The 13,989-nt window shown below is 43.6% G+C and overlaps 1 protein-coding gene across 2 annotated transcripts in view; it reads left to right on the top strand.

The window, feature by feature from the left end:
- FER1L5 (fer-1 like family member 5) overlaps window positions 1-13,989 on the top strand; it is a 53,707-nt gene that overhangs the window by 21,777 nt on the left and 17,941 nt on the right. For both annotated transcript variants that reach the window (XR_011425918.1, XM_023618638.2), the window contains exons 19-21: window positions 1,128-1,305; window positions 12,690-12,814; window positions 13,664-13,764. Coding sequence is in view for 1 of the 2 variants with exons in the window: in XM_023618638.2 (XP_023474406.1) it covers window positions 1,128-1,305; window positions 12,690-12,814; window positions 13,664-13,764 (404 nt within the window). In the remaining variant the exon portion in view is untranslated. The remainder of the gene's footprint in view (window positions 1-1,127; window positions 1,306-12,689; window positions 12,815-13,663; window positions 13,765-13,989) is intronic.

Genomic DNA, 13,989 nt, shown 5'->3' with positions numbered 1-13,989 from the left:
GGGATGAATCCCACCTTTGACATGTGCTTGTGAGACACCCACATAGACCAGTCCCCAAGGCTGCTGGACAGATGGGTGTGTCATCAGCACACCAGGATCTGAGCCCCTGGTTGCGGAGGAGTTGCCCAAGGGGAGTAGGCGGAGTGAAATGAGAGGAGAGCTGAGGCTGGAGCCTATCAGGATGCCACAGCCGGAGAGGCAGGTGGAGGAGGAGGAGGGGTTTGCAGAAGAGAGTGAGGAGGAGTCTTCAAAGAGGAGCACTGAGGCAGCCTCCGGAGGGGAGAGTTGCAGACAAGAGCAATTGGTGATCTGAATGTGGCAGAGAGAAAGGGTGAGGACTCAACGGTGTCCCCTGGTTATTAGGAGGGCTTCAGTAGCTTTGGCTCAGGAGAGAAGCCAGGCCACAGTAGGTGGGAGGGAGAGGTTGCAGATGGTGCATAGAGGCAACTGCATAGAAACTTGGCTGGAAAGTGGAAGGAGACAAGAGCAGGCAGTAGCTGTATAAGGGCTGAGAGGGGAGAAGGAGGGTTATTTTTAAGACAGGGTAGACGTGAGCTACTGAGCAGACTGGGAGAGTGCAGGAGTAGGCAGAGGTTAGCAACAGAAATGAGAGAGGGGCTCACATGATGCAGAGAGGACCCCGAGCAGATGGGAGACATGGTGGGAGGAGGGGGCTGGAGAAGGGCCAAGAGCAGATGCGCGTGTGTGTGCAACCTCCACCACACACTCCTGCCCACACTCTGTCTCATCCAAGGAGGGCATTTAGGCAAAAAGGAGAGGGATGGGGTGGCCCAACGTGGGTGCGGGAGCCCAACTCAGAGCCCAGCCTGACCAGGGAGAAGACCCTCGTGGCCAGTGTCAGGAAGGGAAGGAAGCAGAGCCGGCTGGGTGGAGGCGGCCAGGTGATGGAGGTGATGGAAGGACTGCCCTTGATCTGCCCTGAATGGGAGTCAAGGGAGGGTTTTGAGGGGGTTCGGAGGTCAGTGGTAGTCTAGCTTACCCTGAAGAGAAGCAAAGACGGCTTTTGAAAGAAACAGGGTACCTCGTCCTTGCCTCCCTGCCTGTGTCTATAGGCTTGTTCATCCTATGGCTTATGTACTGGGAATGTGGGGGGGTTATTGTTTTAGAAGCAACAGTACCGCCAAAAGTATGGGCTGTGCGTCATCTTCCTTTCCTGTACCATGATGCCCAACTTTAAGGACCTGATCCAATTCGAGGTCAGCATCGGCCACTATGGAAACAAGATGGACCTGAGTTACAAGCCTCTCGTCTCAACCACACAGTACAGCCCAGTGATATATGATGGTAATAGTCTGAGCCAACCACAGAGTAGCAAGCATCCATCGCATGCCAGGCTCTGTGCTAGGCCCTTCTAAGGGCATTTGCGCATGGAACCTTCACAGGCATTGTTAACCCACATTAGAAAAACGAGCTTCGGGGGCTGAAGTCACCTGCCAAACACTGCACAGCTAGTAGGTGGTGAACCCATGAGAGTTGAAACTAGGTCTTGACTTGAAGTCATCTCCACTGCATTCCACACTACTATTATATTCACTGCTACTCTGAACCACCGCCAATCCATCCATGCAACTACCATACTCTACTCATCTGCCCACCTTCTTCCCTTTTTTTTTTTTTTTTGCTGAGGAAGATTCACCGTGAACTAAGATCTGTACCAATCTTCCTCTACTTTATATGTGGATGGCTGCCACAGCATGGCTGAGTGGTGTGAAGTCCATGCCCGGAATCCAAACCCACAAACCCAGGCCACCAAAGCGGAACACACCAGACTTAACCGCTATGCCGCAAGGCTGGCCCCTCATCTGCCCACCTTCTATCCATTCATTCATCCATTCCTCTGATACATACTTAGTGGATAGCTACCTGCAGCTCTCAAAGTGCAGTCCCTGGGCTGGCAGCGTCAGCATCACCTGGGAACTGTTAGAAATGCAGCTTCTGGTCCCACCCCCGTCCTACAGGATCAGAAAATCTGGGGATGCGGACCCACAGTCTGTGATCTAACAAGATAAGCACCTCCAGGTGATTCGGACGCATGCTAAAGTTTGAGAACCACTGCTCTAGAAGAACGCTGTCTCACTTTCATCCTCCCCAGCTTCCCCATCTTGTCACCCATTGAGAGCCTTTCCATGCATCCCTCTTCTCTACCTGGTTTTTTAAGAACAGACTTATTGAAATATAATTCACACACCATACAATTCATCCTTGTAAAGGATACAATTCAGTGGTTTTAGTATATTCACAGAAGTGTGCAACCATCCCCATGGTCACTTTTAAGACATTTTCATCAGCCCAAAAAGAAACCCTGTACCCTCTAGCAGTCACTCTATTTCTCCCCCCATCTCCTCAACCTTAGGCAAACACTGATCTACTCTCTTTCTCTAGAGTTTCCCGTTCTGGATATTTCATATACCTGGAATCGTACAATATGTGGTCCTCGGTTATCGGTTTCTTTCACTTAGCATAACGTTCTACTTGTCTTTAAACTATGAAGTATTATACAAAAAGTATATAAAATGTATATAATGTAGAGTTTAAAGAATAAAAGTAAAATGAGTACCCACAAACTCAGCTTAAAAGATAGAAAATTGTCAGCATCTGAGAAGTTGCCTGGACGCTCTTCCCAGGTCCCCTTACCAAGAAATACCCACCACCTGACTCTTGCGATAGTCACACCCTCGCTTTCTTTTAAATTTTTACCACCTATGTATGCAGCATAAACACCATACTATTTTTTCATTTCATATAATGGAATCTTTCCGTCTATATTCATCGGTTTGCATCTTTTGCTCAATGTTAAATTGGTCTGTGTAGCTGAGGTTTGTTTTAATTTCTGTATATAGACCACCGTATGATTTTCCCACGAATTATGAGGTATATGGGGACAGTTAAGTTGTATCTTTGTTTTCTACTATAATAATTTTGTTATAAACATTCTCATACATGTCTCCTGGTCACAAGAGCAAGACTTCCTCTAAATTATATACCCAGGAGCGGAAGAGAAATTCAAAGCAAAAGCAATTCTAGCAAATTACGCTGTCATCAGCATATGGGATGAGAAGTCCTGTCCCTCTGCATTCTCACCAGTACTTGATGTTGCCCAGCCTTTTAATTTCTGCCAATCTGGTGGATAGAAAATGCTCTCTCTCATGATCTTGATTTGCATTCTCCTGATTAGGAATGAAGGCTGAGCCTCTTTTCACAGGTTTACAAACATTTGTTTTTCTCATCTGTAAAAAGCCTAGCAATATCTTTTATCCATTATTCTATGTGGCTTTGTTGTTCTTATTGATTTGTACATTATTTTTTTCTGGGAACAATCTTTTGTCAGACGTGTGTCGTAAAGATCTTCTCCAAGTTTGGGGCTTTTCATTCTCTTCATGGTGACTTTTTATTTTTTTATTGAAGTATTACTTACAAGCAATAAAATGCATGGATTTTAAGTGGACAGTTTGATAAGTTTTGACAAATACATACACCCTTGTAACCACCATGCGTAGGAAGTTCCATCACCCCAGAAAGCAGCATGTACCCCTTTCAGTCAATCTCCCCAACCTCTGGGAGGCAGTCATTGTTGTAACATCTATCACTATGGACTGTTCTGCTCGTGCACACCTTCATCTAAGTGAAATTGTACATGTGGTACTTACTCTTGGTTTTTCTCTGGCTTCTTTGGCTCAGCATAGTGTTTCAGATATTCATCCGTGTTGTTGCATTTATCAGTATTCTCTTCCTTTTTATTTCTGATAGTATTCCATTATACACATATGACAGTTCATTTATCCATTCCTTGATTCAAGTTTTTGGAGTATTATGAATAAAGGTGCTATAAACATTTGAAGGCTTTCTGTGGAAATGTGCTCGCATTTCTTTTGGGTAAATATCTAGGGACGGAATTTGGGTTTTATAAGAAAATACCTAACATTTTTCTAAAATGGTTGTACCATTTTACACCCCACAGCAATGTTTGAGAGTTCCATTTGCTCCACATCCTTGTCAACTTTGGCTATTGTCAGTATTTTTCATTAGAGTCATTCTAGTTGGGTCAAGTTGTACCTGTAGTTTTAATTTCCATTTCTGTAATCGCTAATGATCCTGAGCATCTTTTCATACTCTCATATCTTTCTCTAGTAAAGGGACTGTTCAAGTCTTTTGTCTATCTTTCGTTCGGTTGTTTGTCTTTTTATCTTGAATTGCAAGAGTTATATTTTGCATGTCCTTTGCAGATATATGTTTTGCTAATATTTTCTTCACTCTGTGGCTTGACTTTTCAATTTTCAAGCAGTATCTTTTGAAGATCAAAAGTTCCTAATTTTGATGAAGTCCAATTTATTGATTATCTTTTCTTTTATGGTGGTACATTATGTGATCTAAGAAATATTTGTCTACTCCAAGATCATGAAGCTGTTATCCTGTGTTTCATTCTATGTTTTGTAGTTTTAGCTTCTTTGTTTAGGTTTATAATCTAACTTGACTTAATTTTTTGTATATGGCATGAGGGAGGGGTCAGGATCCTTTTTTCTATACAGACATCCAGTTCAGTACCATTTGCTGAAAAGACTTTTCAATCCCCCATTGAATTACTCTGACACCTTTGCTGAAAATCAATTAACCATATATTGTGGGTCTCTTTCTAGAACCTCTGTTCTGTTCCATTGATCTATTTGTCTATCTTTATGCCAATATCACACTGACTTGATTAGTGTAGCTCTAAAGCAAGTCTTGAGATCAGGTAGAGTAAATCCTCCAACTTTATTGTTCTTTTACAAAATAATACAATTTCTGACTATTTCTATTCCTTTCCATCTTCATGTAAATTTTAGCATCAGCTAAAAAGCCTGCTGGAATTTTCCTGTCTTCTTTTGTTTTAATCGAGTGTTTTTTATTTGTTTTGTTTTTGGTATTGCATTCTATCTCCTCCATTGACTTACTGGCTATACATCTATGGATTATTTTTAATGGATGCTCGAGAGATTACAATATTGATCCTTAACCTATCATAGGCTAACGAGTTATTATACTACTTCACATATAATAATGTAATTATTTAATTAATATATATTAATATAGTTATATCATTTTATACAATGCAGTTATAATAGTATAATTGCATTTTTACCTTATCTTTGTTACACATTATGGAATTGCTTTGCTCATGTTTTGTTTAGGATTTTTGCATCTATATTCATGAGTAAGATTGATCTATAATTTTCTTTCTTGTAGTGTCCTTGTTTGGTTTTAATATCAAAGTTATGCTAGCTTCATGAAATTAATTGAGCAGCATCTCCTCTTTTTACTCTCTAGGAGCATTTGGGTAAGACTGGAATCATCTATTTCTTGAAAGATTGGTAGAACTCACCTCTAATTGTGAGCCTGGTGGGATTTTTCTGCAATAATTTAAATATAGATTTATTTTACTTTATTCAGCTTTTCTATTTCTTTTTAAGTCAATTTTGGTAAGTGTAATTTGTCTAGGAATTTATAAATTTCATCTAAGTTTTCAAAATTTTCAGCATAAAATTGTTCATAATATCTTTAAAATTTTTTATTGTGGCAAAATATATATAACAAAATTTATCATTTTAATGATTTTTACGTGTACAATTCAGTGCAATTACATACATTCACAGTGTTATGTAACTATCACCACTATTTCATCATCCCAAACAAAAACTCTACCCATTGAGCAATAAATTCCCTTTTCCCCCTCCCCCCAGCACCTGGTTACCTCTATTCTACTTTCTGTCTCTATGAGTTTGCCTATTCTAGATGTCTCATATATGTGGAATCATATAATATTTGTCCTTTGCCTGTCTTATTTCACTTAGCATAAGGTTTTCAAGGTTTATCCATGTGTAGAGTGTGTCAGAACTACATTCCTTTTTATGATTGAATAGCATCCCAATTGTGTGTATATATCACATTTGGTTTATCCATTCATCTGTTGATGGACATTTCATTGTTTCCACCTTTCGGCTGTTGTGAATAATGCTGTTTGAATATTGGTATCCAGATATCTGTTTGAGTCTTTAATTTTTAATTATTTGGGGTGTATACCTAGGAGTGGAATCACTGGATCATATGCTAATTCTCTTTAACTTTTTGAAGAAGCACCAAGGTTCTTATTATCTGTTTAATCTCTGCAATATCTAAAAATATCTCCCCTTATTTTATGCTTTGTGGGGTTTGTATGTGTGTGCCTTCTTTCTTTTCTCTTGATAAGTTTTGACAGAATTTTCCAATCTTTTACTATTACAAACAATGCTACCAAGGTATAATCTTATTCATAAGTTATTTCACACGAGTCAGTATATCAGTAGGATAAATTTCCCAAAGTGGATTTGGTCAAAGTGTAGTTGCACCTTGGCAGTTACTGCAAAACTGTGCTGGTCATTTTCCTGTTTGCCTTCAGCTCCTCCAGCAAAGAGAGACTTTTGCATGCTCTGTTCTATATCAAGCTCCATTCTTGCCCTCCTTGCTCTACTCAGTATCTTAGTGGCTGGACACATTCCCAGATTCCCTTGCCGCTGATACAAGGTGAGATACTGTTGTTCTCTTCCCTCCCCTCCCCTCCCCTCCGTCTCTGTCTCTGTCTCTCTCTCTCTCTCTCTCTCACTGGAGGCATCTCAAGAAATAGCTGCATCCCTTCAGAGATCCCAGCTTCGGCTTCCTCCTCCTCCGTGGTTCCAGCCTTAGCTCAGCAGCCCCTCCTCTGCAATGCCACTACTGGTTGGGCATCGCCTTCTCCATGGTTCCAGCACCCTGTGCGGCAACCTCAGTGATGCAGCTGTGGTTGTGCACCTGTCTCTGTTGACACCACTGCCTCCCTTTGTTCCCCCACCCTAGGAGTACTAGCTTCTTCCTCCTGTTACTAATCTCTGAGTAACCCCACTTTTCCCTTTTTGATCTCTTAGATTTTTCAATATATTTTTTAAATGTATTTAAATCCCTCTATTTAAAATATCTAGCATGGTCTTTTTCTTTTCCTGGCTGGCCCCTGACTGATAATCCTCCATAAGTGTTGTGTACCATTCTATACTCCCACCAGCAGTGTGTGAGCGCCTTATCAACAAAACCTGGTATAATCTTTTGGATTTTTTTCAATCTGATAAGTGAAAAATGGTATTTCAGTGTAGTTTTAATTTGTGTTTCTCTCATTACAAGTAAGGTTAGACATCTTTTTATATTTAAAAGTCATTTGTATTCTCTTTTCTGTTAATTGCCTGTTCATATAATTTTCTCTTTTATTCTATTGGGATGTTGGTCATTTTCTTATTGACTTCTAGGATCCCATCATATATTAGGGAGATTAGGCCTTTGTGATATGAGCTGTAAATATATTTCCTATATTTGTCTCATATTTTTGCTTACAGTGTTTTAGGGTTTTTTCCCGTGAAGACTTTTTTTCATGTACTCAAACTATTTCTTTTATGGTTCTGGCTTTTGAGTTATAATGAGAAAAGTCTTTTCCACTCCAAATTTATTAAGGAATTATCTCATGTTTTCTCCTAGAAGTTTTTGGTTTCTTAAAGTTTCATAACTCACACTTTTTCTTTTTCTGATATTTTTTCCCTATAAATCTCTTAATCTTTTTGGCCAGCTGCCCAAAGATTCTTTATCTTGTAAGTCCGGTAACTTCACTAAGATATGTCTAAGTGTTCGTCCTTCTAGGTCAGTTTTCCCTGGCATGTGGTGTACTCTTTCAATATGTAGATTCAAGTCTTTTATTTTGTTAGTAATTTATTTATTGGTAAAATTTACATATCATTAAATTCACTTTTTTTTTTTACAATTCAATGACTTTTAGTAAATTTATAGAGTTGGGCATCCATCACCATGCCCCATTTTAGAGCCTTTCTATCAGCCCAAGAAATCCCTCATGCTTGTTTATAGTCATTTTCCTGTTCCCATCCCTAGGCCCACACAACTACTAGCCTATTTCTGTCTCTTTATATTTACTTTTCCTGGACATTTTATATAAATGGAGCCATACAGTACGTGGTCTTTCACGTCTGGCTTCTTTCACTTGGCATAATGTTTTTAGGGGGGTGGTTTTGGTGAGGGAGATTGGCCCTGAGCTGACATCTGTTGTCAATCTTCTTCTTTTTGCTTGAGGAAGATTGTCCCAGAGCTAACATATGTGCCAATCTTCCTCTATTTTGTATGTGGGATGCTGCTACAGCATAGCTTAATGAGCGGTGCATAGGTCTGCGCCGAGGATCCGAACCTGCAAACCCTGGCTGCTGAAGCAGGGTACGCGAACTTAATTACTACGCCACCAGGGCAGCCCTGAGCCATAATGTTTTTGAGGTTTATCCATGGTGTAGCCTGTATCAGTACTTGATATCTTTTTATTCCCAAATGATATTCCATCGTACCATGTACCATTCACCATTTGTTAATCCATTCATCAGTTGTTGGACATATTTCTACTTCTTGTCTATTGTGAATAAAGCTGCTATGAACGTTTGGGTAAAGTCTTTGCGCAGACGTATGCTTTCATTTCTCTTGGATATACACTTAGAAGTGGAATGACTTTTTAAGAAACTGCCAACCTTTTCTAAAGCGCCTGCACCATTTCACATTCCCTCAACAATGCATGACGGCTCCAGTTTCTCCACATCCTCACCAAGGTTTGTTATTTCCTCTTTTTCGTTATGTTTATTATAGTGGGCATGTATCTCATTGTGGTCTTAATTTGCATTTCCCTAATATCTAATGATGCAGAGCAGCTTTTTCTGTGCTCATTAGCCATTCATATATCTTTTTTGGTGATACATCTATACAAATCATTTGCCCATTTTTTAATTGGGTTGTTTGTCTTCTTGGTGGGTTGTAAGAGTTCTATATATATTCTGGATAAACGTCCTTTATCAGATATATGATTTGCAAGTAGTCCTTGGCTTGTTTCATTTTCTTAATGGTGTCTTTTGAAACATTTTTAATTTGAAGTCCAGTTTTTTTCTTTTATGGTGTCATATCTAACAACTCTGCCTGACCCAAGGTCATGAAGGTTTTCTCCTATTTTTTCTTCTAAAGATTTTACAGTTCTAGTCCTTACATTTAGCTCTATGATCCATTTTGAATTAATGTGCATAAGGATAGCTGACTTTTCAAGCACCATTTGTTAAAAAGCCTATTTTTTTCTCATGTGAGTTTTCTCAAATTATATTTTACAATATCCTGTTCCATTGTTTGGTTTTCTACTTGGGGCTTCGTTTCTGGGTTTGACAATTCTCCTTGGTTTTCTTCTCTATCTGTCGTTTTCTCCCTAATCCTCTTTGACTCTTCATTTCCATTTTATTTTGGTCCCTTTTCTTATTTCAGTGCCTCTCACGGAATTGTCTGCAGGGTCTAATCTCCCTTGGGCTCCTTTTTATATAGTCTTTTCTGTGATGTGTTTGTTTTCTCTTCTATTTGTTTTCTGAGTTCCTGGCTCACATTTGTCACCTGAGCCCTGAGCTCGCTCTGGGAGTGTATTTTTGCTGGCCCTTTCCGCGCTCCGCTCCCAGCGGGCTGCGCCTCCTGCTGTCCTCTTGCCTTTCGCTCGCCCCCAGGTGGCTTCTCCTGCGCTTCTCCCCTTGAGGCTTCCACAGCAATCACGGTTGCTTTTGGCAGTCCTTATGTGTATTTTGAGTCTGCAGATTATATCTGTCTCTTTGTTTTACTGAAAATGGAGTTATTTTCCTTCTCCTTGTTGCTTTTGTATTCTATCCAAGAGTAGAAGAAAATTGCCAGTGTGTGTCCCCACGCTCATATCTGAGAAGCCCATTCACGGATAGACATCTTGTTTATCATTCTAATGATTCGCTCAGTGCCAGCGTCTGGAGCTGGTGTCTTCCAACAAGTCTCGGAAGTCATCAGATATTTTCCCTTTGAAAATTACCTCTTCCCCTTGTCTCTCTCTATTTTTTTTTTTTTTTTTTTTAGGAAGATTAGCCCTCAGCTAACATCTGCCGCCAATCCTCCTCTTTTTGCTGAGGAAGACTGGTCCTGAGCCAACATCCGTGCCCATCTTCCTACACTTTATATGTGGGACGCCTACCACTGTGGCTTGCCAAGCGGTGCCATGTCCGCACCTGGGATCCGAACTGTCGAACCCCTGGCCGCCGAAGTGGAACGTGCGCACTTAACCGCTGTGCCACTGGGCCAGCCCACCCCCGCCCCCCAACCTTGTCTCTTATATCTCCTTGAATTCACTCTATCCTCTGTGGAACTCCTCATTCTGTTCTTCATATTTTTAAATCTCTCTTCCCTATTTTTCATCTCTCTGGGATGCATTCTGCATAATTTCTTCTAGATCTTCTAGGAAAGGCCTTGGGTAACCATTCTATTTAAAACTTTTTGGCAGCTCTTTATCCCGTTTCCCTACTTTATTCTTCTCCATAGCATTTTCCCCCATTTGACACACTGTATTTTATGTATTTGTCGTTTTGGCCCCACCATTTTTTAAATTCTTAAGTCAGCTTCTGATTCAAGTATAACCTACCTGTGGGAAAATACACAAACCAAAGTGTCCAGCTCAATGAATTGTCACAAAGCAAGCACACCCACAGACAACGTCAGACCATGAGACATGGTCCTACCCCTCCACCCCCACCAAGAGCCACCACTCTCCTAACCTCCAATTTGTTTTGTCTGGTTTTTAACTTTATATAAAAGAAATCACATAGTATGTAGTCTTTTATGTCTGGCTTCTTTTGCTCATCATTTTGTTTGTAAAATGCATTCACAGACTTAGATGCTGTCGGGCGTGTTGTAGTTCATTTCTTTTCATTGCTGTAGAGGATTCCGTTGTGCAAATATACCGTAATTTATCCTTCTGCGACGGAGGGAGATTTGGGTGGTTTCCTGTTTTGAACTACTTTAAACGGTGCTGCGATGAACATTTTCCTACAGTCTTTTGATGAAGCCGTGTATACCTTTGTGTTGGGTGCATACCACGGAGCAGAAGTGCTGGGTCAGAGTGTGTGCGTTGGTTCTAAGCTGCTCATTTTCTTGCAAGTTTATCTGCGGGAATCCTCTGGGACTTGACTAAAGTTTCATGCTGCAGAGAGGATCTGCCTTTGCTTCCTCCAGTTACCTGGGGCCCTGCCACCCAGAGACCACTCTAAGTCTTCTCCAGACCACACAGGGGGCATGAATGCAGAATGCAACCTGCCTGAGGCCACACGCTTGTGGTGACAAATTTTCAGGAAAATATCCCGCCCCCTCTACCCAGATCCACGTTGGAGATGAGCAAGTTTCCTCTCTGTCTTCTGTACGCTGGATTCTTTCTCGGGGACCGAGGGTTTGTTTTCGGAGCGCCAGCTTTTCGTGGCGTATTGGTTTGCTGGGGCTGTCATAACAATGCACCAGAAACTGGGCAGCTTATAACAACAGAAGTGAGTTCCCTCACAGTTCAGGAGGCTGGAAGTCTGCAGTCAAGGTGCGGGCAGGCTTGGCTCCTCATGGATCTGAGGGAGAACGTGCTGCCTGCCTTTCTCCCAGCTGTTGGTGGCTGCCTGCCCTCTCTGGTGTTCCTTGGCTTGTAGACACGGCCTCTATCCCTGCCTCCGTCCTCACCTGGTGTTCTCCCTCCATCTCTGTGTCCTCACATGGCTGTCACCTCTCTGTGTCTCTCTCCTCTTCTTATAAGGACACCAGTCCTATCGGGTCAACGGTCCACCTTACTCCAGTATAACCTCTCTTCACTAATTACAGCTGCAATGACCCTATTTCCAAATAAGGTCACCTTCTGTGGTAGTGGGGCTTAGGACTTCAACATAGCTTTAGAGGGGACACAATTCAACCTATAACACACGGGTCTCCTGGTAGACCGCCCACCTGGATCAGCGCTAGGCTTTCTTCTCCTGACCCCCTGTGTCCCGCCAGTTGCCAAAAAGAAGCACAAATTCTCCAAGATTTGCCAGAGATTCAGAGGACAAAAGTCAGCTTTGCTTCCACTTGCCTCGCAGACTTTCTGCTTTTACTTGATTTTTGGCTTCTGTGGATTTCTTCCTTTTATGTCAATTCAGCAATAGCTCTCAGAAAAAAGTCCCTTATGTTTCATCCAGCTTTCCCCCTCATTTCAGTAAGGAACATCGCCAGGGAACCCAGCCTGCCATACCCATCACTGTCTATCCGTGTTTGCCCTGCCGACCCCACTCCTCCGCACTGGCAGGCCCCTTACGGTAGACGTCTGCCCACCACAACCAAACCCTGGGGCTCCTCCTGAATCCAGGCTCATTCCTCCTCGGCCTTGCAGACCACCCAGAAGGGAGGCCCTGCCTCGAGGCATGCCCCTGGCCTTGGCATCTCGCCTAAAGCTAAGGGCCGGGGCTCTGCAGTTAGATGCCTGCGTTATGACTACCTGGCTGTGCCACCCCAGGCAACTGCTTCCCACCACTAGCCTGGACTTTCCCACCTGTAAACTGGGGACTTTGAAATGCTGCATGACATCCTGAGCACAATGGATGCTCCATAAGGCTGGCCACGTTCATCAAAGGGCATGAGTTCTCAACTGGCCCCCAGCCCACCCTCTGGTGGGAGGGGTCCAGTTAAGATTATTAGCAGATCAAATCCTTGTGGAATGAAGTAGCTCAGGGAAGGTCCTCCGATGGGACAGAGTGAGGGGAGACCTTCCAGAATCCCTCAGACCCCCCCCACACACATGTGTCTCTCTATCTCAGGGAACATCTACCATTACGTGCCCTGGTACAACACCAAGCCGGTCGTGGCCGTGACCTCCTACTGGGAGGACGTCAGCGTCCGCATGAACTGCCTCAACCTCCTCCACTTCACTCGGGACCGCCTGGTGAGTGGTGCAAGGGGGGTGCATGGAAGGATCCGGATCGTCGATGGGAGATGGGGGAAAGTGAATCACAGTCCTAGGAGACGGTCACTCAGCTCGCTCATGCTTCCCACACCAATTGAGATGGAAGTGCCAGACCCAGTGCTAGGCACTGAAGACACGAAGGTGCACAGACACAGCCCCTCCTCACCATCTGGGAGTCGGACATGCCCATAGTTACTATGCAGTCAACCAGGGCTGCAGTAGAGATACAGGTCCCGAGAGCTACCGGATGGAGAGATTGGGGTGGGGGAGGGGAGATGAAGAGAGGATGCTCAGAGGAGGTATTTGAAAAGGAGGTGACATTGGGCAGAGTCTTAAAGAATGAGGAGTTTGCTGGGGGCATGCTGGGAGTGCAGAGAAGGGAATAATGTGCAAAGCCATGGTGATGTGAAGTTCGGGCGGGCAGGGGCATGGAGGTGTTGTGGAAATAAGGCTAAAGAAGCTGGGAGGGGTCAGATCACAAAAGGTCTTAGGTGTCTGTCAAGGAAGGAAACTACTGAACAGTTTTAGGCAGGAGAGCCACCTGGCACCTCCACCTCAGACATGGCTTTCTCGCACCTACAGAAGAGAAGCCCAGGGTTAGGACTCTGTACTCCTTCACAGTCCTGCCCCATCCTGGCTCCTTCCTTCCACTCATTTCTTCTATTGGATCGTGGGGATCCTAGCCTTGCAAGGGCATGCGACAGCTCTGAACTGACATCCTAGGTTCCTCCTCAAAGGTCCTTGCTGAGAACAGCTGGGGCCACTCAGCCCTGCAGCATGTCCCAGGTGAGCCCCGTGCTCACTCGTCGTTTCTCTCCTGCTGTACAGAAAGCCAATCTGGACACCCTGAAGTCCATGAGGAATCCGAGGGACCCAGCTCTGCTGCCCCATTGGGAGAAACTGCGGAGGGAGCTGGTGGAGGACTGCAAGTAGGAGTGGGCGTGCTGCAAGTGGGGCTGCTCAGGGGTTCAGACCAGGAACCCAGGGCAACCCCCGCCCCCGCCCCCGACCTCCTCGGGAAATATGAGTCTGCTCAGATCGTGGCCCCCGGCCTGAAACCCAAACACCAGAGCTGCTTCTCTCCCATTCAGGCCCCCCGGAAATGGCCCTGACCTCCCCACCCAGCACGGTCTCTGCTGTCCCCACACCCACAC

The sequence above is a fragment of the Equus caballus genome, chromosome 15 (genome assembly GCF_041296265.1).
Source record: "Equus caballus isolate H_3958 breed thoroughbred chromosome 15, TB-T2T, whole genome shotgun sequence".
Lineage (NCBI taxonomy): Eukaryota > Metazoa > Chordata > Mammalia > Perissodactyla > Equidae > Equus > Equus caballus.
The sequence above is the reverse complement of the archived record's forward strand: the minus strand, read 5'-3'. Positions and strand labels throughout refer to the sequence as shown.